A 21,757-nucleotide genomic window follows, 5' to 3' on the forward strand; every position below is an offset into this window, starting at 1 on the left:
AAATTGCTTGTCATGTAATGGAAAAGGATACATCTATACGTCGGGACGAACAAGACCGGGGTCGTATTATCAATGCAACAAAACGTGTAGCAAGTGTAAAGGAAAAGGAAAGTATCTTCCCGAACGAGAGAAGTGTATGTTCTGTGACGGCAAATTGGTTCAAAACATCGATAAGAACTTTGTTGTGAAACTGCAAGTCGGAGAACACAACGGTGGGTATCAAGTGTTAAAAGGACAGGGAAATCAATACCCCGGACAAGAGGCGGGGGACATCAAATTCAAATTTGTGGAGCAGAGACATCCCGTTTTCAGAAGAAGCGGAAACGATTTGTATATGGAAAAGACAATTGGACTTGGACAGGCACTCACTGGTTTATCTTTTGTGGTGAAACAACTAGACGGAAGAGAGTTACTTCTCGGTTATAATGATGTGATCCAACCAGAGACAACACTTGAGGTAAAGGGGGAGGGATTCATTCAACCATTATCGTCAACACGGGGAGATCTGTTCATCAAATTCACGGTAATCTTCCCAAAGATAGAGGAAATTCAGAAAAACTTAGAAGAGCTTAAAAAGGTGTTGCCATTTACTGAAGGAATGGTAACGCGAACGGGAAATCAAACACCATTATTAATGACTCGTTCGACGAACAAAGGATTCCCAGAACAGAAAAAGAACGAAAAGCGCAAACAAAAGAAGAAACACTACGACTTCTTTGATTTGGATGGGGACAGTATTTTCTATTGATTGATTATTTGTTATTTTGTGATGCCGTCAACGTGCTTTCTGTTACTGGTCGATTTAATAAAAATACTTTTTGGTGTAAATTTGATTATTGACGAGTAACTTACGCGTTTACACAATGAAAATCACGTAACTATAATTCAAACCAATTTCTTCAAATATGGTTTCCCTTCCAGAGGCGTTCCCGTAAGATCATAAACGTTCCACGGATATCCCACAGCTTCTTTCACTACATCCCTCAACCGATTTTCTCTGAGTTCTGGAAGTCCAAATTCGTAAAATTCAACTCTTATCTGTCCTTTGTTTCTTTCAATCAAACTGATTGTTTGCGAAACCTCTTGGTCGTTTTGCTTTTTCAAAACATCTTTAAGAATGTTGATCAACAAATCGTCCGTTAAATGAGGACAGACGTCGAGACGAGCTTCAGTTGACAACAAAATTTTCTGGGAGAGCATCAACACTCTTCCTATTTCTTTAAGAACAACCAAATTGTCTTTCTCTGGTAGGTCATTTTTCCACTTCACCTCCAATTCACCAACCATCCCAACTAAAACCTGGATTTGCACACCAGTTATCATTGTGCAATGGCCGTTCACAACTTCCTCCCCCATACAGCTGTTGAACAACACAAAAGAGTCGTTCAACAATATTGATTTGAATGGTGTTGATAGTCTACAATCTCTTGCCATCATGAGTATTGACATCAGTTCTTTTATGATCGGACGTTCATTACAATTGAGCCTGAAACACTCCTCAACTGCTTTCACCATTCTTGCGCGAATAAGTTCCATCAATCTTCCGTGGCATGCCATCAATGACCTCTGCAGCTCATTGACAAACAAGAAGAGAAAGTCGTTGCGTTGTTTCTTCGCGAGTGAATCGTATAACACAATGAGTCTGCTGAGTGTCGAGTATAAATAAAAACACGACTTAATTGGAACAATGTCTGCAACAACAAATCCGTACAGCTCATTTGAAACAATCGGAGGCAGTCCATTTGACATTGTGAAGACATCAAGTGGTAGGGATGAGTAAACCATTTGCGCCAAAATTGTGTTTTCTGACGTTTTTGCTTTTTCCTCCATTTCTAAAAACGAAGTGTATTTCTTCATGTCGGCGATCAGTTGTTCTTCTTCGGGTTTCAGCACATCGCCGCTCTGCTTTATGCTTTTTCTTTTTGATGTTTCCAGATTAGACTTAATTTGTGAGCAGTCTGCCGTCGACCTTCTCATTCTCATCATTGACATTTGTTTTCTTGTCAACGCACTTTCGTTGAAAGGTTGCGGAGATGACACGGGTGCAGCAGTTGATGGTGACACCGTCGACATCGATAGTTTATTCAATTGCGGTGGTTGAACCAATTGTGGTAAATCGGACGTGTCAAGGGAAGTATTAGCTCCTCTCCTGTGCTTGACCTCGATTGCCTTTCTGTTAGTGATGACTGAGGAACTTTTTGTAGTTTTCAACTCCTTTTTCCCGTCCTTTCTGATAGTTTGTTCTGCCAGTGGTGGAGATTGTAGAGATTGAGCAGATGACGAAGAGACAAAAGCAATTTTGAGATGAATCAAATAGTTACTTTTAGTATTATTTTGTGATACTGCCTTTGTGGTTTCAATGATTTTTTGTGAGTCGCCTGCCTGTTCGAAAAAGTCTGAGAGATTAATAGTAGTTGATCCCACATTCGTATTTCTCGCCGAAAGTGTGATTTTCATGACTTTTTCTTTCAATCCGTTTTTTGTGTGTTGGAACGTCGACAAAAACGAAAACGTTTCTTGAATCTCAGAATTCAAACTAATCACTTTCGTTGATCCATTATTATCTCCACGTTCCCAAATCACTTTCACAGACCCCCCACTTTCTATTTTATTTTCCACTCGCGTCACAGTGACTTGAACAGTAGCTTTAATGTTGTGTGTTTTCATCTCAACTTTAGTGGTCTTGTTTGTATTTCCCGATGACGAAAAAAAAAAAATGTTTTTCAACATTTTGAAAAAACTCAAAATCGAACTAAAAAGATCTCAAAATTTCAAATGATTTAGTACAGAATGTTCTTAAACGTCTGGTTGATATAACTTTTAACGTCTCCGTATGCATTGGAGATGTTCGAATTGTTGTTCAGTTGTCTGACCATCTTCACAACCTTCCCTCCGATATTCAAGTAGACAACCCACTTCCCGTTTTCTCCTTTGATATAGAATTCGCTGACTCCGTTCTTTGTTAAATCGACAAACGATACCATTTTCATGATATCGTTTCTATCAAAGAATGACAAAGCTCCATGTTTCACATATGTTGTCACATTGAAGTAGAACAAATTGGTGTTCGGCATCACACTCTTCTTCTCTTTCACAAAGTCGTCCGACCAAATGCGTTCTACCACGTCCGGCATTTCGCTATTTAAAAACGTTAAAAACTTGAGGACTTCCGTGTTCTCCGGAGACAAGAAGAAATGAAAGAAGAATCTCTTGTGCTCATACACTATCCACTTCTTCTCTTCATCTTTAATATACACAGAACTATTCAAAATATCTTGCGTCGCACTTAAATAACTTTTACTCTTCGAGCGCTCGTCGGGTACCCCAAAGACAATTCGTCGCTCGTCATTCGCCGTTCGTAACGAACTAAATCGTTTCCCAATATCCATCGAACCTTCTCGGATGACTGTGAACACGTTGTACAAAGTACTTTGAAGTTCGTATGAAAGGGTTGTACTTAAGAAGCTCATGCTATTGATTACTTGAGGATTCCATACTATTAATTATAGTAACAATTATAGTTCTAGTCAGAATCAGAGTCATATAACTAGAACTGTCTAATTATAGTATTATTTGTTATAGCAGTCATAATATTAATATGACTGTATAAATAATAATAAATTATTATTTATATTATAGTTATTTATAAAACAAACTTATCGAAGAGTGTAAAGTCGGTAATACACGGGAACCTTGCTTTAATATCTTCCATGACATTAATAAGTCGCGTCATTGGTAATTTCCCAATAGAATTGTATTGAACGCCCGCAAATTTACCTGGAGAAGTTAATACATCTTTAGGGTTCTCAGGAAGGACATTGTCAAAGAACTTTTTGAGTCGTAAAGCAAAGAGATCGGGGGTTAAAGTATTGTGTTGTGTTGTAAAAGACCCGTTGAGGAAGATGAACGTGTCGCATAGAAATTTGAGAAATTCAACACCCGTCTCATCGATTGCTGGAACGTTTGCGGAAATCGTGTAACTCACCCAAAAAGAAGGTTCGGGGGAATACAAAAACGTCTTTGTCTTTTTCATATTAACTGTGGTTAATGGCTTTGAGAATTGTGAGAAGAAGCCAATTAGTGTTTGAAAAAGCCCCAAATTGGCTATGTCTGAGTAATGCGTTTGGTTGCTATTACAGTATAACATCTTCTTCTCATCTTCTCCTTCTTTTGTTGGAATATCAGGGTTGAAGATAAGAAGAGTCCTCACATTTTCGTCCTTTGGCTGGTGTGAAATTAAATCCAACGCTGACATCAACTTGTGTTAATTATAAGATCTTTGTGTTTGAAAGATCTTGGGCATTTATTCAATGAAAATTTCAAATTAAAACTTCTTTTGATTATTTGTTTTGACTTTGAGATTTTGTATTGTTGTCAAAATACTGCTGATAAAGCACTCGTATTCAACGCTGTCTACAACATCAATGAGTGATCCTCTTTTTTGTGTGTTCAGAAGAGTCGGTTTTATTGAATTTGTCACCCTACGCTTTTGAAAAAGGTAGACCAACTTGCTTTCACTCATTGTATTTCTTCAATTTTTTCGGCTTATATATGCTCTCCTTCTTCATTTTTTCAATCTCGTTTACTCATTTCAATTTATTTCGTTTTGTTACACAATAAAATGTTATTCAAAATGTTATTTCATCTCTCGATTTCCCGAAAATATTGGAATTAAGCATCTCATAAGGGAGGAAAATTTGAAGAAATTCATCACTTCAAAACTATACAAAAAACAAAATTTGGTGCAATCAGTAAAATCAAAAAGATGGAAGCGCTTACGAAGCTCTTCAACAAAACTATGTTTTGGCTGAAGGTTTATTGTGGGTACGGCTACGTGATGTCTGTGTTCATTCAGTGTATCCTTCTCATGATAACGGAGGTTGTTGTAGGGTTTCCCCTGTACGTTATCTCGCGATCGGCGTATCAGTGGACATTCCAACGAGTTACGGAGGTGTACATGATGTATTTTCCAATTATGTTCTATTATTTGATGGGTAATAGAGTGGTGGAGACTGGTGATGAGGTCGTTCCCAATGAGAACGGACTGTTTGTTTTAAATCACAGTCATTTCTATGACTTTCTTCCGATTGTACTCACGGCGCCGCGTTGTGGGAGAATTGGCGCGTTGAGATTTTTCATGAAGGATGAAATTAGAAAGATCCCGATAGTTGGGTTTGGATTTTATTTGATGGATACAATTTACTTGAAAAGGAATTTCGAGGAGGACAAACCCTATATTTTGGAAACCTTTAAAAGACTCAGAAATAAGTACTACCCGTTCTGGCTTACAATCTTCCCAGAGGGAACACGAGTGAAGCCAGACAAACTCATTGAGTCTAATAAGTATTGCAAAGAGAACGGACTGCCACAGTTCAAAAATTTGTTGCACCCACGACCAACTGGTGTTATTGTTGCTCTCCAGCAATTACGAAAGGTGATTCCCTATTTTTACGATCTGACGTTGGGATACCCAAGCAAGCCCACGGCGGCGTTGTGCTTCTTCCCTGGCGGTGGGATGAACATTCACATGGATGTCCATCGTATCGACATGAAAGATGTTCCCGAAGATGACGAAGGGCTTAAAAAGTGGTTGAATGATTTATGGATCAGAAAGGATGGTCTTGTTGATTATTTTAACGAGCACAAACATTTTCCAGGAAAGGAACGAACAATTCCTCTGGGTTTTACATGGGCGGACTTTACTGGGTATATGACTCCCGAATGCTTCACAAAGCCATAAATTCAATGTTTTACTTTTTTTTGATATTCTTCACTAAATGTTATTGAAAAGTTCTGTTCATGAATAGTTTCAGAATGCATGAAAACTCGAAAAGAAAAAAATGAACTCAAAACACAAGTCATGGAAGAATTGCTTGCAAAACTCTCTAACGTGGAGTATAAAAGTGCTCAGCAAATTGAGGCCATCTTTGACGACTTGAACAAGATCATTAAATTGTCTCTTGACGATACCATCGTCAAAATAAAGAAAGACGACCCTCTTGAAATCCTCACCACACTCTATCCGAAGACAGAACTTATGCTTCAAAACAAGAGAACGATTCTTAAGAGCCTTCACGACTTCCAATTGAAAGTCGATGACCTTGCCAAATCGGAACAGAATGAAATTGGCTTAATTGAAGACACCCAACAACAGCTCTTATTTCAAATGGAAAAGCAAGTCCGAGTTGCTAAGGATAGATACAGAGACGTTCGCGATGACCGCCGCGACGACCGTCGCGAACCTTCCGATAAAAAGCCGCTTCGCCCGTTGCGCGATGACGACGACCGTCGCAGTGTCCATCGCAATTCCCCGGATTACCGGGAACCGCGCTTTGATTTGAATAATGATAGACCGCGAAGTGAGTCTCGCGACCGAAATGGAGAGCAACGCCAAGACCGAGCGGAGCAGCGCGAGCGTCACAAACCGTCCATGATCGATGTCCGAAAGGAGATTGGGAAAGAAATTGATAATTTAGTTGATGGGAAGATCCGTGAAGAGTTGTTAGTCTATGATACAAAGAGAGATGGATGGAACATGGAGAAGTTTGTCGAGAAGTGTAATAAGAAGAAAGGACTTGTGTTTGGAGTGTTTGATACGAACAAACACGTCTTTGGTGTTTCGATGAGTGAAGCCGTTGTGGACGGGACATGGATTAATGACTCGAAAATCTTTATGTTCTCGTATCAACCATTTTCAGAGAGAGAATTGTTCTTTGCGTTACTGAAACAATCGATTCACGACGGGACGTCGATCTTTAAAATGGGAAAGAAAGACGAGGACATGTTCTTCCAAGTAGCTAATGTGGTATATATCCAGAATAAGAGTGGAGAGAAGAAGAGTTCATTGAGTCAAGAAATGGAAGAATACTTCCAACGAGCAACCGCGAAATTATTCTGCTCACATATATACCCCGATACTTTTGAGCCACTGAGAGTGTTTGCGATACAAATGTAACTTGTTGGTGGAATTGGATATATTTATGTTATTGAAGTTCAGAACCAAAGCAGTTTAAATGAATTAATTATAATAAGAAGAGAGAGAAGATTGAGAGAATGAGTAATGATGAGATTGGATTCTGATTGCCATCAGATTGACTAGGGTCTTGAGGTTGAAGAGTAAAACATCTTTCCAGAGAAGGAGCATTCGGATTTTGTAGTAAAGAAATAGAATCAAAATAGAATATGGTATCGAGATTGTTGTTTTGGAACGCAAAATTTTTTATATCAGAACATCCCATTGCAGTGAACGGGATCTGAACTTGTTGCCACACATTACTCTGCATAATTGAGACTGCCGAATTCTTTGTACCCCCACATGAAACGAGTAAACACTTCTCACATGAAGAAGATTTGACATAAAATTGGAGAGAAGAGAATTGATCCTTAGGGACGGAATAGCTTCCCACAATTTGGAGGGCCCCGTACTGTTGAATATTTGCTTCTATGCATTTCCCTTGATAGCAATTAGTATTATAAACCATATTAATACTATTAATTGAGTAACTATTTTCATACCACGTCCCAAGAAGACCATCATCGTAGAGAATAGAATACTCATCAGGTACCGAGCAGCACTTCATATCCGTCGATTCAGTCTTTTGTGAATGGATTAAGGTCTTTGTATCAAACACAAGATCCGTCGGCACTTTAAAATTTGCGTCTGCGAGATATTCTTTGTTCTCTGCGATATCACTGATTTTGGCATAAACGACATCACCGGCTATAGAAGTCACTTTAATATAAAGAGGAGCAACCAATGGCGTTTGTGGTGTGTAATTCCATGTGTTCCAAGCTTGTCTTTGACAATTAAAAAAAGTTTTGTTATCACTCGAAATCTCAGCTTGAGAGACTCCAATGGTATGATCCTTCACTACAAATGCATAAAAAGTCGGGGAAATGCCACTTGGTGTCATAATTATCAGATTTGTAGAGATCTCACAGGCTACCATGCGATATGTGATATTCGCACCACCAACAGCTTTGTCCCCTATAGTACTAAAACCTTCTTCTCCAATATCAAACGCAACATACTGTCCATGACACCCAGGGTTGGCTTCATTTGCTGGACATTCATCGACTATTCGCACATACAACACACCCTTTGGCCCTACTATTTCATAACACACACCACACTGCGCAGCATTGTTATACATCTCTTCATTCAAAGCAGCATATCCTATGGAACCAAAAGAACCTCCACGCACAATTGGACCATACCCACAAGCTCCATTGTCGTTATACTCAAAATATGTCGACCTCCCACTCCCACACTCGGAAAGGCCAGTCAACTCTGAGTAAGCAAAAACAGACAAAAGAATTAATGTCAACACTTTCATAGTAACTTTCAAGTTTGTATTGTTCTCCATTTTTGAATAACATTTTTCTTTTTTCCACTAAAAAATGTTATACTTGTTACCGTCATGCCATACCGGGCATTCAACAGATTGTTATGTAAAAAGTTATTCACTTTTTTACTAACTAATTTTAACTAGTAATAAACCATAATAACCTTGGGACAAAAACAAAGAGAAAAAAGTTCAACCAAATTGACGAAAAACAAATTTCAAATGAATGATAAAAATAAATTAAAAGTATAAGAAATGTCCAGGAGAAGATACATGAAAACTTCAACACAAAAGAAGAACTTCAAAAAGAAAAAAGAGATGGACAGCAGTGTAGGGATTGTTGGGAAGGACTTTGTGTTGTTTGCAACTGACGGAAGCAGTGGGCGTGGGAGCATTATTGTTAAAAACGATTTAAACAAAATATATCCCCTCCAAGGCAACCGCTTGATGGCGATTGTAGGCGAGGCGAACGACAGACAAGCCCTTGCTGACTTTGTTCAGCGTAATATCGCTCTCAATTACTATCGCAATGGTTTGTTGTGTCGCTATCTTCGAATAACATTTTAATAACAAAATTACAAATTTGTGATGAGAAAATGAAAAACATTTTGAATGACAAAAAAGGATTAAAAAGCACCACGAGTTCGGTGGCGCACTGGGTCAGACAGGAGATGTCCGAGAATTTAAGAAAAGGGAAATACCAATGTTCAGTGTTAATAGGAGGCGTAGACGAAGCACCCGAATTGTATTTAGTTGATCAGTTGGGAGCTTTGGTTCAAGAAAACTATGCCGCACATGGCGTTGGAAGCCATTTTGTTCTGGCGTTGCTCGACAAACACTGGCATCAAGATATGGAATATCAAGAAGCTCTGCAACTGCTTGAGAAATGCATTGATGAAATCAAAAGAAGGGTACTTGTCTCGTCAAGCGAGTACTGTGTGGAGGCGTGCTTTAAAGATAAGACAGTCACTATAAAGGGTCCAAAGCCTTTCCCCCCTCAAAATTAACTCTTTTGGTGTTGCTGTTCTAACATTTTGAATAAGATTTTTTGAGTTGACAAAATAAAACAACATTTAAATAGTTTTTGAATCATAATGACACGCGGTGATTGAGTTCTATTCACTCAGTTTTGAAATAGATTGCGTATTGGCAAAACGAGGGAACACTTAAGGAATTCAAACTGACTCACGGAGCAATAGAGCCTCTTCAGTCGACCGCAAGAAGTTGCACAAATTGTAAGATACACCCTCAAAGAGATAATCATTAAAGAGTACTGATATCTCACTCCGGGCTGTTTCCTTTTCTGCGAGGGTGTAAGAATACAAAACAGTGACGAGAAAAGGTACAAAACGCAGCGCGAAGTTGTAGACATATCTCTTGCTATTTTCTTGGAGCTCAATAAAATAAAGCAGAAATTCTAAACACTTCTGGTGACAAGAAGACAGTATTGCGATTGTTGGACAATCAACACTCGTAAGAGACAACTCGTTTACGTTGTTTTTAAAGAAGGTTGTTTGGATATCGACGTCAAAAATGTTTAAAAGTGTCGTAATGTCGCGTTTGATTTGAGGTGATTGCACGGTGGCAAAGCCAACGATATTAATCAAGTCAGCACTGAGCTGAACGACCTTCTGATCATCTCTTACATTATTTGCGTCCTTTTTGAGGAGACGATATACACAATCCAACAAGACGTTATTTTTCTCGAGCTGTGGAAATTCCATTTATTAGTGAAATTAAAATAATGCTATATATATAGTATTTTTACTATTTCGTCAATTCCAAAAATCATTGAAATGATTTAATTTGGAAGAACAATAAAAGTAATTAACCCTTCATGGAAAATGACAATCTACTCGACAAGTCAAAAACCTTTGCCAACTTCGGTCTCGACGACTTCCTTTCCCACCAGATCAACCGTTTAGGGTATAAAAACCCAACCCTAATCCAATCACAATTTATCCCAATCGCGTTGGAAGGAAAAGACATCATCACCGAAGCCCGAACAGGAACAGGAAAGACGCTGGCTTATGTGATCCCAATTTTACAAAACTTACTCACGACAAAGAGCGAAGGGAACTACGTCAGAGCGCTTATTTTGAATCCCTCAAGAGAACTTTGCGTCCAAGTGAAAAACGTCGTTGATCAATTGCTGAAAGGGTTTTATGGTATTTCCATTATTAATGTTGCGTCAGATACTTCTATGATATCACAAAAGGGGAAAACCAGAGGACTTCCCGATATTGTGACAGCAACACCGTCTTCATTGCTGACTTACCTGAAAAGAACAGGTACCAACTTGTCAACATTAGATATGGTTGTGTACGACGAGGTTGATTTGATGATTGCGTATGGCTATGAGAAAGACATCACACAAATTTCTAAGACGTTACCAGAGACGTGCAAAAAGTGGCTTTTGAGTGCGACCATCAACGACGATGTTGAAACGATCAAAAAGCTCACCATCAGAAACGCAGTTAAAATAAGATTGGAAGACGAAGGAGAGAAAGGGAACATCACAGAGTATTCAATTTTCTGTGAGCAAAAAGACAAAATACTCAATTTGTATATCATTTTGAGACTTAACATGATCAGAGGGAAAGTTCTAATCTTTGTAAATTCCATTCAACAAGCATTTTTCGTCAAAATATTCTTGGACAGATTTTCAATTCCGTCCGTTGTTCTGAACTCCGATTTTCCTCGAGATATCCGAACTGATATCATCAACCAATTCAACAACAAACAGTTCAAGATTTTGATTGCGACCGATGAAGTGACTATTGAGAAAGTCATCGAGGAGAAAGCAAAAGATCTTGATGCTGAAGAAGGTAAAGAGAACTTTTCTGTTGCACGTGGGATCGATTTTGTTGACGTTGCAACAGTTATGAACTTTGACTGCCCTGTGAGCGACGTTTCGTACACTCATCGTATCGGTCGAACGGCAAGAGGAATAAAGAAAGGTACCGCAATCACATTTGTTGACAAAAGCGAGTTGGAGCAATTTAGTGAGATCAAAACAAAACACACGCTGAAGACTTATGTTGTGGATCCCGTCATTCTCAACTCTTTTAAGACAAGAGTTTATGATGCACAAAACACAATTACCAAAAATACTTGCAAACTTGCTCGTATCAGAGATTTCAAGGAGGAAAAGATGAATTTGGAAACACTCAAAAATTCGGTTGGAAGTGGTGTGTCGCACACAACACAACTTGCTGCTGCCCAGAACCACTTGAGAGACATCCCCGACTATCTTCTTCCAAAGAACGTCAGAGAAAGACTTGGCAGAATTGTGAAAGACAAGAGTGAATATGAATTTTACAAAACAAAGAATGTACCAAAATGGAAAAATGAGCGAAACCCAATAAGAAAGAGAAGAAATGCAACAAAGCCAAGAAAGGACGACAGGAGGGGTGTGATCGCCAAATTAACTGGAAAGTGATTGATTGTTACGATTTCAATTAAGAAATACGTTATACTCTAAAGTATTGAAACAATATATAGTCATATATAATTAATAAATCTATAATATTTCATAGTATTATTATTAATAAGAACTATATTAGAGTATTTTACATCTCGAATCGAGCAACTTAATTCAACAAAAAAATAGATAAAAGTACAAAAGTACAAGCATGTTCAGTACATTACGTTGTTGAACACGAAGACTGACCCATTTTTCATTCCAGTCACAATATGCCCTCTCGCGCATGCCATCGAACTCAATCCACTTTCTTTGTGCTGATTTTGCAATTCAATTACAAGATCGGCATTAAGGTTATATATTCTCACATTGTTGTCTTCACCACCACAAAAGATTCTATTTTCCCCAATCCTCAACATTTCAGTCTTGTTGTTAATATCAAAGACAGGGCTTTTCAAGTTCCGTATATCCCACAAGTTGACGATCTTCTCGTTACCAACCGTACAGAACTTTTCCGAGTCGACGACTTCCATTTGAATAACACCCGATTTGTGTGGCTTCAATCTGTGGACCGTTGGGCAGTGTTGTCGAGTGTCCCAAATATGAACTGTTCGATCGGACGATCCCGACAAAAAGACGTAATTTGTCAATGGGCGGACGATGGTCACTTTTCTTTGGTGTTCTGCGTACTTAAACAAGACGGTTTGTTTCACGTCGTGATACGAAATGATTTCTACACACTCGTTCCAAGCAACAAAGTCCGTGAACCCTACTGGGTAAAACCCTTCAATTTTTCCAATCACAGCGTCAAAGATAAATGACTGTGGCGGGTCGTTTGGGTGGATGTATTTAATTGTCCCGCATTTATAAGCCGTGCAGATGTGTTCCCCAATGAAATTGACATCAGTGATTGAACTATTAGGACCAACAAAGACTCGTGAGTTCTCTCGTGGATTATTAAACTCCCACAACCTGATTTTGCGGTCTGAACTTCCCGAGACAAAGACGTCTTCTTTTGGGTGAATCGCAACACTTCGAACGACATTAAAATGCCCTTCGAGCATAATAGGGTTTTGCTCTGAATTTTCGTTGTGATCGGTCGGGGTCTCAAACTCCATCGAGGTTTTCTTTTCGGACTTGTCGCTTTTAGAAAAGCAACTCAAGCTACTCAAACTATCAAAGTTGTCGGGTTTCTCTATACGTGCGTAGCCCTGTGCCTTTGGTAATTTGTCACTCCTTTCGACCTTTTCCGTTCTTTCAAAGTTTTCGTTCAAAGTCTCCTTTTGGAACATCATTTGGGTCTGATTTAAACACTCTTGGTCGATAGAAAGAGAAAGTTGGTCTTTATTTCCGCTGTCGGATTGTTTTGGACCGGACGTCGAGTTCGAGTCGCAAGATATTAACTTGTCCTTAAGTCCTGAATACGTTTCTGAAGAACTTGATTTGTCCTTGTCGATAAACAACTCCGGCGCGTCTCTTTTCTCTGCATATCTCACCAACAAGCAAATGTGTTTATTAGTCATCTGAAGGCTTAGAATATCCTTTTTCGAGAGATATGAACAGATCAGTTGAAGGCACTTACTTTTGAGGCGGGGGAAGAACCCGCACTTCTCGACGGGTTTAGTCTCGAGACTGAACTTTAGAACTGGTGACAAGTCTTCTCTGAAGTCTGGCGATGTAGCAAATGCGTGTCTCATATTATCGAGGAATGTCAAGAAGATGGTGTAATTGAGTTCGTTTGAATCCTTTTGGATCATGTCGAAGTAGAATTGTAAATTCCACATGTTATGTTCGTCCTTAGAAAAGAAGATGAAGCCGGTATTGAAGTGGAATATCTTATATTGTTGATTCTTGTGGGTATGTGCTAATCCGCATTGTGCGCTGTGGATGCTGTGAATATTCACTAAAACACACTCACTGGAATATTGAAAGATCGACATTTTGATGTGGTCTTGAGTGACTTGGTAATCTTTGGAGTACCCTTTGTGTAACACAAAAGACCCCGAATTGTTCTCAATCACTTTGCACCGCTCTTGGAAGAGAATTCTGACTATCTCGTCCTTATTTAAGTTTTGTGTCGATCGCGCTTCATACTTCCCTTGCACCAAAAAATTGATTTCGTCTTTGAACCTCTCGTGTTCGACTATTTTGATGTTCTCGTCGGAGTAGACATATTTCCCAGATAAGTTGTATCCCGGCAACACCTTATCAAACCCCGTTCTTTCCACGGAGATATAACTTGGGATTTCTTTCGTTGTAGGACAATCGAGTAATACAGAGAAATAGCGATTCAACGCGAGTTGTTGTCTATATAATGCAATTTGTGGATTCGATGAATGGTACCAAGGAACGGGTTGCGTCTGTGTCATATACGAGATTTTGACCTGCGACGAGCTGATTTGTTGGAAGACGTAACACGTGTAGAGCATGTGGGAGTCTCTGAAAGGCAGCACACGCGACATCGGGTGGATGACATTGAGGAATAAGTGGTAGTGATTGCCGTTCATCTCTTTAAAGATCTGTTTATAGCATATCGCCGTCTTGTTAAAGCCAAAGAGGTTCATCTCGTCCTCAAACACAGTAAAGTCTGGATTGGTTTCGACCATTTGGTATTTATATATAAATGGGTTATATCGATGAAATTCATTTGTGATGAAGATCCGGTCCAGTCTCTCCATGTCGGTATTAACAACGGCACAGCACTTATTCACATACATCCTATTAGGTTACTATCGTTTGAAAGTACTAGAAAGTATAAGATAAAGTTAATAGTAAAATTATAATAGAAAGAACTAAAGAGAACAAACTGGTTATCGACTTGACCGTACGTGTTGTCGAGAAGGATATGTTGATTGTCAAAGTCAATGTGTGAGGTCCACGATTTGGTCCAAAAAGGGTTGTTGAATGAAAAGTTTGCATATTCTGTGATTTTGGTAATAAGTTTGTATATTTCGACGTTGTTCATGCGAAACAATCCTTTGGGTTTTGTCAGTTTCTCAAGTATTTTCCCCCATTTCTTTAGAATTAACAACTACCCACTGATTGGTTACTTTCTTGCTTTTTGTGCGGAATTATTTTCATCAATTCAAAACTTTCGGCTGGGCATTTTCTGTTCTAAGGGAACTGAACTTAATGAAATAGTTAATTTAATGGTTTTCATATTATTGTGTATAGTTTATGTCAAGTTTTTGATAATTAGAAAAATAATAAATTAAAATGTATTTTTATGAATTATTAAAAGATTTTTCCCGTTGTTTTTAACGCTTTGAATGAATTTGGTTTTATGATGCCTTGAGTTGGGTATTACAATTCCTTGTAATTCATTTTATTAAAAAATATAGTTAAAAAGCCTTTTCAATGCAAAAAGTGATTTGAAATTGTATTTTTGTGGCTCAAAACAAGAACTTAAAAATAAAAACATGGTTTTTAAAGTTAAAAAAAATTAAAATGATTTTGAGGCCAATAATTCAGGTGATTTGGGTGAATGTTAGTTTTTTGGAAATAAATTCCCGTTATTTTGCGTTTTTTATAACACACCAATTCTCTTAATGATCCAAAAACTTTTTGATTAAAATAGTCTTTACAATCTCCCGTTTTAATAATCAAAAAAGACGGAATGTAAACCATTTCTTGTATATTTTTACATAACGTTTTTTTTATGCTCATGATTTGAGTTTTTTTTACCAGAAAAAAACGTCTTTTCTTCTTTTTTTATAGTTCATCTTAGTATTATAAATTAAGAAATGGTCTTGCTTTTCGAGTTTATAGATTATTATTAATTAATTTACTAATATTTTCTAACAAAAACAATATAAAAAGGAACTATAAAAAATAATTTAAAACAATCTTTAGATTTATTATTTGCCAAAAATTCAAAACCCGTTCTATAACATGAAATAATAGTATTTCAATTCAAAATAAATGTAATCACTTATTGAATGCTTTGTAATTTTTTTGATTGCATTTTCGTTGTTTTTTTGTTATTTTTGGATTTTTTTTCTTTTCAAAATTTGTTTTTAAAAATGTTATTAAAATGTTATTAAAATGTTATTTAAGTTGTTTAAGAAAAACAAAAATATCTTCTTGTTTTTCTTTTATTGTATGGAGTTGATTATTCAAATATTCTATATTTGCTTTACAAGAGCTCATATCACAATCTCTCATTTATTTCTTGATATCTTCGAGTTGTTGTTCAAGCTCAGATACGACTTGTTTGATTGATAAGCAAATTGCTTGGATATTGATGAGCTGTTCTCTGTCACTTTCCATTTGTAATTCATTATTAATAACTTATTAATAACTATTTTATTATTTTATCAAAACCAATAATTTATTTATTGTAAAACGTAATTTTTTGTAGTAATATTATAAGATACAAACCATTTGATATTATTTAATTGGTTAATGTTTTGTATAATAGTTGTTATTTTTATATAATAAAATCTATCATTATATTTTATTGAAATAAATTATAATTTATTTTAATAAACAGTTTTCCCCTCATCTTTCAATTCCAAGTTTGAACAGTTTTTTTTTGAATTTTTCTCTAATTTATTTAATGATAAGTATAATACACCAATTTATAACGATGTATTATACCAAAACTAGATAAATAATTAGACATGGATTACCAACCAGAAATATTTTTTGTATTGACATTTCACGCTTTTTCGGACCGGGAGTTAACAAAGTATTAAACAGAATACAATTCTTTTAGTAACCAACTTAATAACAAAGAAATAGTACACCGAATAACAACAAATGCCAAAAGAATTAAGAAAATCATAACCACAAAAAAATCCTATTGGACGGGAACCATAGCCTTTCAATTCGACTACCGAATTAGAGGCAGTAAAAATAAACAGTAACTTAAATAATAGTTCATGTCCTACGCAGATTCATCCCATGACGATGATATTGAGCCGAAGATCTTGACCAAATACGACATTATCCAAAAAATAGGGAAAGGGGCGTATGGTGTAGTCTGGAAAGCCGTTGACCGTAAAACCCAAGAGGTCGTAGCTCTCAAGAAGATATTTGACGCATTTCAAAATGCGACGGACGCACAACGGACGTTCCGTGAGATCATGTATTTGCAACGAATGGATCACGAAAACATCATTCGCTTGGATTATGTGATGAAAGCAGACAACAACAAAGACATCTACTTAATGTTTGAGTATATGGAGACTGATCTTCATGCTGTCATCCGTGCCAATATCTTAGAAGATGTTCAAGTCCGTTACATCGTCTATCAACTCTTAAAAGCTTTAAAATATCTTCACAGTGCTGGTATAGTCCATCGCGACATCAAACCATCAAATCTTCTTTTAAACTCCGACTGTCTTTTAAAAGTCGCTGACTTCGGTTTAGCTCGTTCTTTAGATAAAGAATCATTACAAACCGATTACGTCGAAACTCGTTGGTATCGTGCTCCTGAGATCTTATTAGGTTCTCAACGTTATTCCTTCGGTATCGATTTATGGAGTGTCGGCTGTATCCTTGGCGAAATCGTTAATTGCAAACCACTCTTCCCTGGTACTTCCACTCTTAATCAACTCGACAAAATTATCGAATTCACTGGCCAGCCTACCGTCGAAGATTTGCAAGTCATCGACTCCCCACTTTCTATGAATCTCTTCGCTAGTTTACCTCCTCGTGACCCAAAAAATCTCCAAGAAATCTGTCCAAAGGCTTCCGACGACTGTCTCGACTTAATGAAAAAACTCCTGACCTTCAATCCTGACAAAAGAATCACTGCTGAAGCCGCTCTTGAGTCTCCTTTCGTGGAAGAATTCCATGACCCTTCCGACGAACCAAGTGCTCCTGGAAAGATTACTATCCCAATCACTGATAATCATAAGTACTCGATCAACAACTATAGAGGCTCCCTTTATATCGAAATCACGAGGAAATACCCAGAGGCTGATAAATGATTTTTGAACCGTTCTTTAGTTTTTTTATAGTATAATTACTATTCCTTAAGTTCAAGAATAAAATTACAGACAGACAATTTTGAGGTATTCAACTGAACTAGAAATAAAAAGCCGAGTTAAATGGAATGAGAAAGATGTTCAAAAAGAGGGGAGGACTGAGTCGCCAAGGCACGCCGTCGAGCTCAAATTCTCAGAACGACCCTTAACGCATATGATAGTGTCGAAAACAAGCGATTCGACCTCTTCGAAGTGGAGTGAATTCCAGACATCGTCCACATTCAGAGAAGTTGTTGGGAGATCCCACTCTTCGACTTTGTCTTCGCAGGTGCTGTCTTCTGACGACTTCAGTGACGGTACTGCAAAACTTTTTTTATCAATTTTCTTTGATAATTGTGTGTTGAATTTTGTGATAGTTCTGACGTAATTGATCTCCTCTTGTTTTTGTTCTTTTTGTGCTTGCGATGTTCTCGTCATCACAATTGTCCTTGGAGTGGTAGCTTCTGCTCCACCGACTATATTTGTTTGATGTGATATATTTGATTGTGGTGGTAAACTAGCGAGTTGAATAGTTGATGAAGGTGGAAGTGTAGCAAGGGAAATACGTCCCATTGGATTTTTAGAAAAACTTGTGTTATGGCTATTATCAGTCGATGGGGAATTCGTTGATGGTGACGACGGTGAAGCTTCTTTGATATTGACCTTTGCAAAGCCAATAGGAGGTAAACTAGCCAACTGAATTCCCGATTCTGTAGCAAGTGGTGATTTTAGTGGTGACGTGTCGTTTGTATTGAACGTGTCGTGTTTGTGCATTTGTGGAGAGAATGATTGAGGGGAATGTTGGTTAGGTAAATGTCTTTTAACGGGTTTTGGAGCAGCGCGTTGAGGTGGGGGGATCATATCGTCTTTAGTGTGAGCAATCATATTTGGGGAATACGAGTTATGTCGTTCCATTGATCCTCTGCTCGATTGACTCATTAAAATATTTGTTGCACGTGGAGAACCACCTTGTCGACTCTGTGAATTTCTCTCCGATGTTGTTATACTGTCACGTTGTGAAGTACTTTGTGAAGCTTGTGTTGAAAAGGAATTTTGAGCGGAGTTCTGTAATGAGTTTTGTTGTGATGTGTGTGTAGTTTTTGAGAGTCTTTCTTCGATGACTACAGTCACTGCATTGTCAAACACGTCTTCTGTTTTTAACTCTGGGAGTGTTGGGTGTCGTTGTGGCTTTTTCTTTTGTGGTATTGGAGCTGCTTTATTTGGACGAGTAAATGGTGTGTTGTGAGGAATAGGAGCTGTGTGCCCTGGTTTTGGTGGGAGTTGTGTTGTGACGGACATGTGTTCTATAACAGTGAATTGAAAGATGAGAAGATTGGATTATAGAAAGTTCCTTTCTTTGAAGAACAAAAAAGTTTGACAATTCACACCAAAAAATGTGGAAATGGAGAAAAATAGACGACCCAAAAACGGGTACCATAATAATGACTATGCCGATAGCATGTTATTTTTTTTTCAATCAATCGTTTATTAACTTTATTTTTAATCACTGTTGTTTTTTTTAAACATATGAAAATTTGTATATAATGATACAATAGTTATGTAAAAGTAAATATATTCGAAATATTTTGTGAAAAACTAACTCTTGATTTTACGGACAAAAATACACCGAAATGACATACAAAAAACGACAAAAAAAGCGAAAAGAAGAGGTTCCTGTTTTTCACGTGATAAAGATAAGATTATGAAGTCTTTTGTCTTTTTAGCTCTGACGAATAATAATTTGTCGGCAAGTTGATATTAACATGACCAAATTCGATATGTATTTCAAACAAATTTATTTGATACTAAATATTATATTTAATCAAAATAATAAAACTATTTTTATTATACCACAAGAAAAAAAATGAATCCCATTTATATATTTATAACAATATAACAACAAAATATTTTGTTTGATTTTTACTTATATTTGGTGTTCATTGTAATAATTGTGTGGAAACAATCGGGAGTCCACTTTGTTGTTCCCAAATCATAATCAAACGTCCGCAGATTTGGGAATGACAAGAAATATAAACAAATTAATTGCCAATATTATAAATAACTTTTAACATAAGATATAGTTTATTAAGTTTTACACTTATTGTTATTCCCTGATGTGTATTCTTTTTTTGTGATAATTAACTATTAAAACAAAATATAGTTTATTCATAATTTTAATTCTAAATTTAGTAAAAAAACAAAATGATAAACCTTAGGGAATTATTTGGGGTTGTTAGTAATATTTCTAACCACAAAAACGGGAATATTTTTCTAATAATTTGTAATTGTTCTAATTATTATCATGATTTTTGTGGATAACATTAGAAAAATTACTTATTTATTTATTATTTTCATTAATTTTTATTATATTTTCGTGTTTTTAACAAATTATAAAATGTCAAAAAATGAATGGTTCAACTTAATTCAAAAACGAAATCTTTTCTGTTATTTTGCCCTAATTGTAACTTTAATTATTGTTTTTTTGTATAATGTATATTAGTAAAATAAACATTTTTCTTAATAAATTTTAACTTCTATTTTTAGGTTTGACAAATAATGTAAAAATAATAAAAACCCCAATAATTAATAATTAATCAATTAAAAATTTAATTATAATATTTAGTTATTAAAATTTTATTAATACAAATAAAGAAAATAATAGTTTCAATCTTTGTGGATAAACATTTGATTTTGATGATATCTATAAAGTGAAAACAACATATAACAAAATTCAATCACAATAATGAAGACTTGGACTACAGACTGGTCATTTTATTGTGGAGTTTAAGAATTAGCAATGAAATTGACTCAAAACAATGAAAAAAGTGAACAACATTGCTTTCATTAATAACTTTAAGATAGCATATGTTTGATGGTCTTATTATCATTAAGTACTATGTTTGGTCATACTATCTTATCCACTGTATTAATACTTTTTTATAATTATTATTTTTTTGTTATTAATATCATTTATTAAAAATATAGTTTTAGATAAGTTAAACTATATTTAAATTATACATTAACTATACTAAAAATGTGTGATAAAATAATTTTTTTTTATTTATTTATTAATTTTTACCAAATTTAAAAAGTGTCAACGGCAAATGAATAGAAAGTAACTATATATATAGTTAAAAAAACTATGTTTTATAATTCATTGGCATAAAAGGGCTAACAATTGAATAAAATGGTATTGCCAAACCAAATAAAAAGAAAATTAAAAAACGAACCAGAAAAATAAAAAACTCAGTTGAGCGGATGGAGTCCAACAACCAAAGTGGTGAGAAGAAAAAACACCAAAACCGCAAGCCGGTGATTTCTCGTCAGCCCTGTTATGCAATTTACTTCAAGCCGAGTGTTCCGCAGCAGATCAAAACTGACCAGTTGCAACCTCTCGCAGACAACTCACAGAACAAGACTTCTTCCCGGCCGACGCGAAAACCCACCGCCCCACTTCCTCCTCACTATTTTACGTTGAATTGATTTCCATTTTCAAATTGAAGTTGCTCAATTCCTTTCCTCGAATATTTCCTTCGGCACCAATGGCAAGTGTTCCGCATTAAACAACTTGAGTATTTTTTTCTTCGCTTTAAGTCGAGTAATCCCGCTCGGGTAACTCACTGATTGTAATGGCATTCCTCCAATCCTCAATTCAGTGCATTTCTCGGGTATTTCAAGAGCAGTCAACTTCAAATTTTTAAGTGATAAAAATCCGACATTGTGTGGCACTACCAACTTGCTCATCTCAACCCCTTTCAACATGAGTCGTTGAGTAGCTTCCGGTATCGCAATCTGTGTCAAATTCGAGACTTTGACAAGTGTGAGTGCCGTCACTGTAGTAGGAAGAGTAAATTCAGTTCCAACATGTACATTCTGCAGCGACAACGCCAACACATCGACGTCCATCTTGTCAATAGTGTTGTTCTCGATATCGACGACATTGTACAAGTGCTTCTCAAACACAGGAAGTTTACTACATTGCACTGATGTCAGCCAGAAGTTGTAACGACACTCAA

At 36.5% G+C, this 21,757-nt stretch overlaps 13 protein-coding genes across 13 annotated transcripts; 6 read left to right on the plus strand and 7 right to left on the minus strand.

The window, feature by feature from the left end:
* Nucleotides 1–2: 2 nt before the first annotated feature.
* EIN_058970 (DnaJ C terminal region domain containing protein) lies at nucleotides 3–748 on the plus strand (the record flags this gene model as incomplete). Its single annotated transcript, XM_004260155.1, has 2 exons — nucleotides 3–134; nucleotides 176–748. Coding segments are annotated over 2 exons (705 nt in total), but the record flags the coding sequence as incomplete, so codon positions are not given.
* A 137-nt stretch (nucleotides 749–885) lies between these two features.
* Nucleotides 886–2,730, minus strand: EIN_058980 (hypothetical protein; the record flags this gene model as incomplete). Its single annotated transcript, XM_004260156.1, has 1 exon — nucleotides 886–2,730. The coding sequence occupies one exon, from the start codon at nucleotides 2,728–2,730 to the stop codon at nucleotides 886–888; it is 1,845 nt and encodes a 614-aa protein (XP_004260204.1).
* A 50-nt stretch (nucleotides 2,731–2,780) lies between these two features.
* Nucleotides 2,781–4,255, minus strand: EIN_058990 (hypothetical protein; the record flags this gene model as incomplete). The annotated part of the gene is made up of 2 exons (XM_004260157.1): nucleotides 2,781–3,471; nucleotides 3,657–4,255. The coding sequence occupies 2 exons, from the start codon at nucleotides 4,253–4,255 to the stop codon at nucleotides 2,781–2,783; spliced, it is 1,290 nt and encodes a 429-aa protein (XP_004260205.1).
* A 510-nt stretch (nucleotides 4,256–4,765) lies between these two features.
* Nucleotides 4,766–5,740, plus strand: EIN_059000 (1-acylglycerol-3-phosphate acyltransferase, putative; the record flags this gene model as incomplete). The annotated part of the gene is made up of 1 exon (XM_004260158.1): nucleotides 4,766–5,740. The coding sequence occupies one exon, from the start codon at nucleotides 4,766–4,768 to the stop codon at nucleotides 5,738–5,740; it is 975 nt and encodes a 324-aa protein (XP_004260206.1).
* Nucleotides 5,741–5,860: 120 nt separating this feature from the next.
* Nucleotides 5,861–6,955, plus strand: EIN_059010 (hypothetical protein; the record flags this gene model as incomplete). Its single annotated transcript, XM_004260159.1, has 1 exon — nucleotides 5,861–6,955. The coding sequence occupies one exon, from the start codon at nucleotides 5,861–5,863 to the stop codon at nucleotides 6,953–6,955; it is 1,095 nt and encodes a 364-aa protein (XP_004260207.1).
* Nucleotides 6,956–7,022: 67 nt separating this feature from the next.
* Nucleotides 7,023–8,366, minus strand: EIN_059020 (hypothetical protein; the record flags this gene model as incomplete). Its single annotated transcript, XM_004260160.1, has 1 exon — nucleotides 7,023–8,366. One exon carries the CDS (start codon nucleotides 8,364–8,366, stop codon nucleotides 7,023–7,025), a length of 1,344 nt encoding a protein of 447 aa, XP_004260208.1.
* Nucleotides 8,367–8,600: 234 nt separating this feature from the next.
* Nucleotides 8,601–9,352, plus strand: EIN_059030 (proteasome subunit beta type-2-A, putative; the record flags this gene model as incomplete). Its single annotated transcript, XM_004260161.1, has 2 exons — nucleotides 8,601–8,877; nucleotides 8,970–9,352. The coding sequence occupies 2 exons, from the start codon at nucleotides 8,601–8,603 to the stop codon at nucleotides 9,350–9,352; spliced, it is 660 nt and encodes a 219-aa protein (XP_004260209.1).
* A 168-nt stretch (nucleotides 9,353–9,520) lies between these two features.
* Nucleotides 9,521–10,069, minus strand: EIN_059040 (hypothetical protein; the record flags this gene model as incomplete). Its single annotated transcript, XM_004260162.1, has 1 exon — nucleotides 9,521–10,069. The coding sequence occupies one exon, from the start codon at nucleotides 10,067–10,069 to the stop codon at nucleotides 9,521–9,523; it is 549 nt and encodes a 182-aa protein (XP_004260210.1).
* A 113-nt stretch (nucleotides 10,070–10,182) lies between these two features.
* Nucleotides 10,183–11,787, plus strand: EIN_059050 (DEAD box ATP-dependent RNA helicase, putative; the record flags this gene model as incomplete). The annotated part of the gene is made up of 1 exon (XM_004260163.1): nucleotides 10,183–11,787. The coding sequence occupies one exon, from the start codon at nucleotides 10,183–10,185 to the stop codon at nucleotides 11,785–11,787; it is 1,605 nt and encodes a 534-aa protein (XP_004260211.1).
* Nucleotides 11,788–11,984: 197 nt separating this feature from the next.
* EIN_059060 (F-box and WD domain protein, putative) lies at nucleotides 11,985–14,486 on the minus strand (the record flags this gene model as incomplete). Its single annotated transcript, XM_004260164.1, has 1 exon — nucleotides 11,985–14,486. The coding sequence occupies one exon, from the start codon at nucleotides 14,484–14,486 to the stop codon at nucleotides 11,985–11,987; it is 2,502 nt and encodes an 833-aa protein (XP_004260212.1).
* A 2,166-nt stretch (nucleotides 14,487–16,652) lies between these two features.
* EIN_059070 (mitogen-activated protein kinase, putative) lies at nucleotides 16,653–17,705 on the plus strand (the record flags this gene model as incomplete). Its single annotated transcript, XM_004260165.1, has 1 exon — nucleotides 16,653–17,705. The coding sequence occupies one exon, from the start codon at nucleotides 16,653–16,655 to the stop codon at nucleotides 17,703–17,705; it is 1,053 nt and encodes a 350-aa protein (XP_004260213.1).
* Nucleotides 17,706–17,843: 138 nt separating this feature from the next.
* EIN_059080 (hypothetical protein) lies at nucleotides 17,844–19,040 on the minus strand (the record flags this gene model as incomplete). The annotated part of the gene is made up of 1 exon (XM_004260166.1): nucleotides 17,844–19,040. One exon carries the CDS (start codon nucleotides 19,038–19,040, stop codon nucleotides 17,844–17,846), a length of 1,197 nt encoding a protein of 398 aa, XP_004260214.1.
* Nucleotides 19,041–21,248: 2,208 nt separating this feature from the next.
* EIN_059090 (hypothetical protein) lies at nucleotides 21,249–21,647 on the minus strand (the record flags this gene model as incomplete). The annotated part of the gene is made up of 1 exon (XM_004260167.1): nucleotides 21,249–21,647. One exon carries the CDS (start codon nucleotides 21,645–21,647, stop codon nucleotides 21,249–21,251), a length of 399 nt encoding a protein of 132 aa, XP_004260215.1.
* Nucleotides 21,648–21,757: the final 110 nt, after the last annotated feature.

Source organism: Entamoeba invadens, assembly GCF_000330505.1.
Source record: "Entamoeba invadens IP1 unplaced genomic scaffold scaff_1105074726711, whole genome shotgun sequence".
In the NCBI taxonomy this organism is placed as follows: domain Eukaryota; phylum Evosea; order Mastigamoebida; family Endamoebidae; genus Entamoeba; species Entamoeba invadens.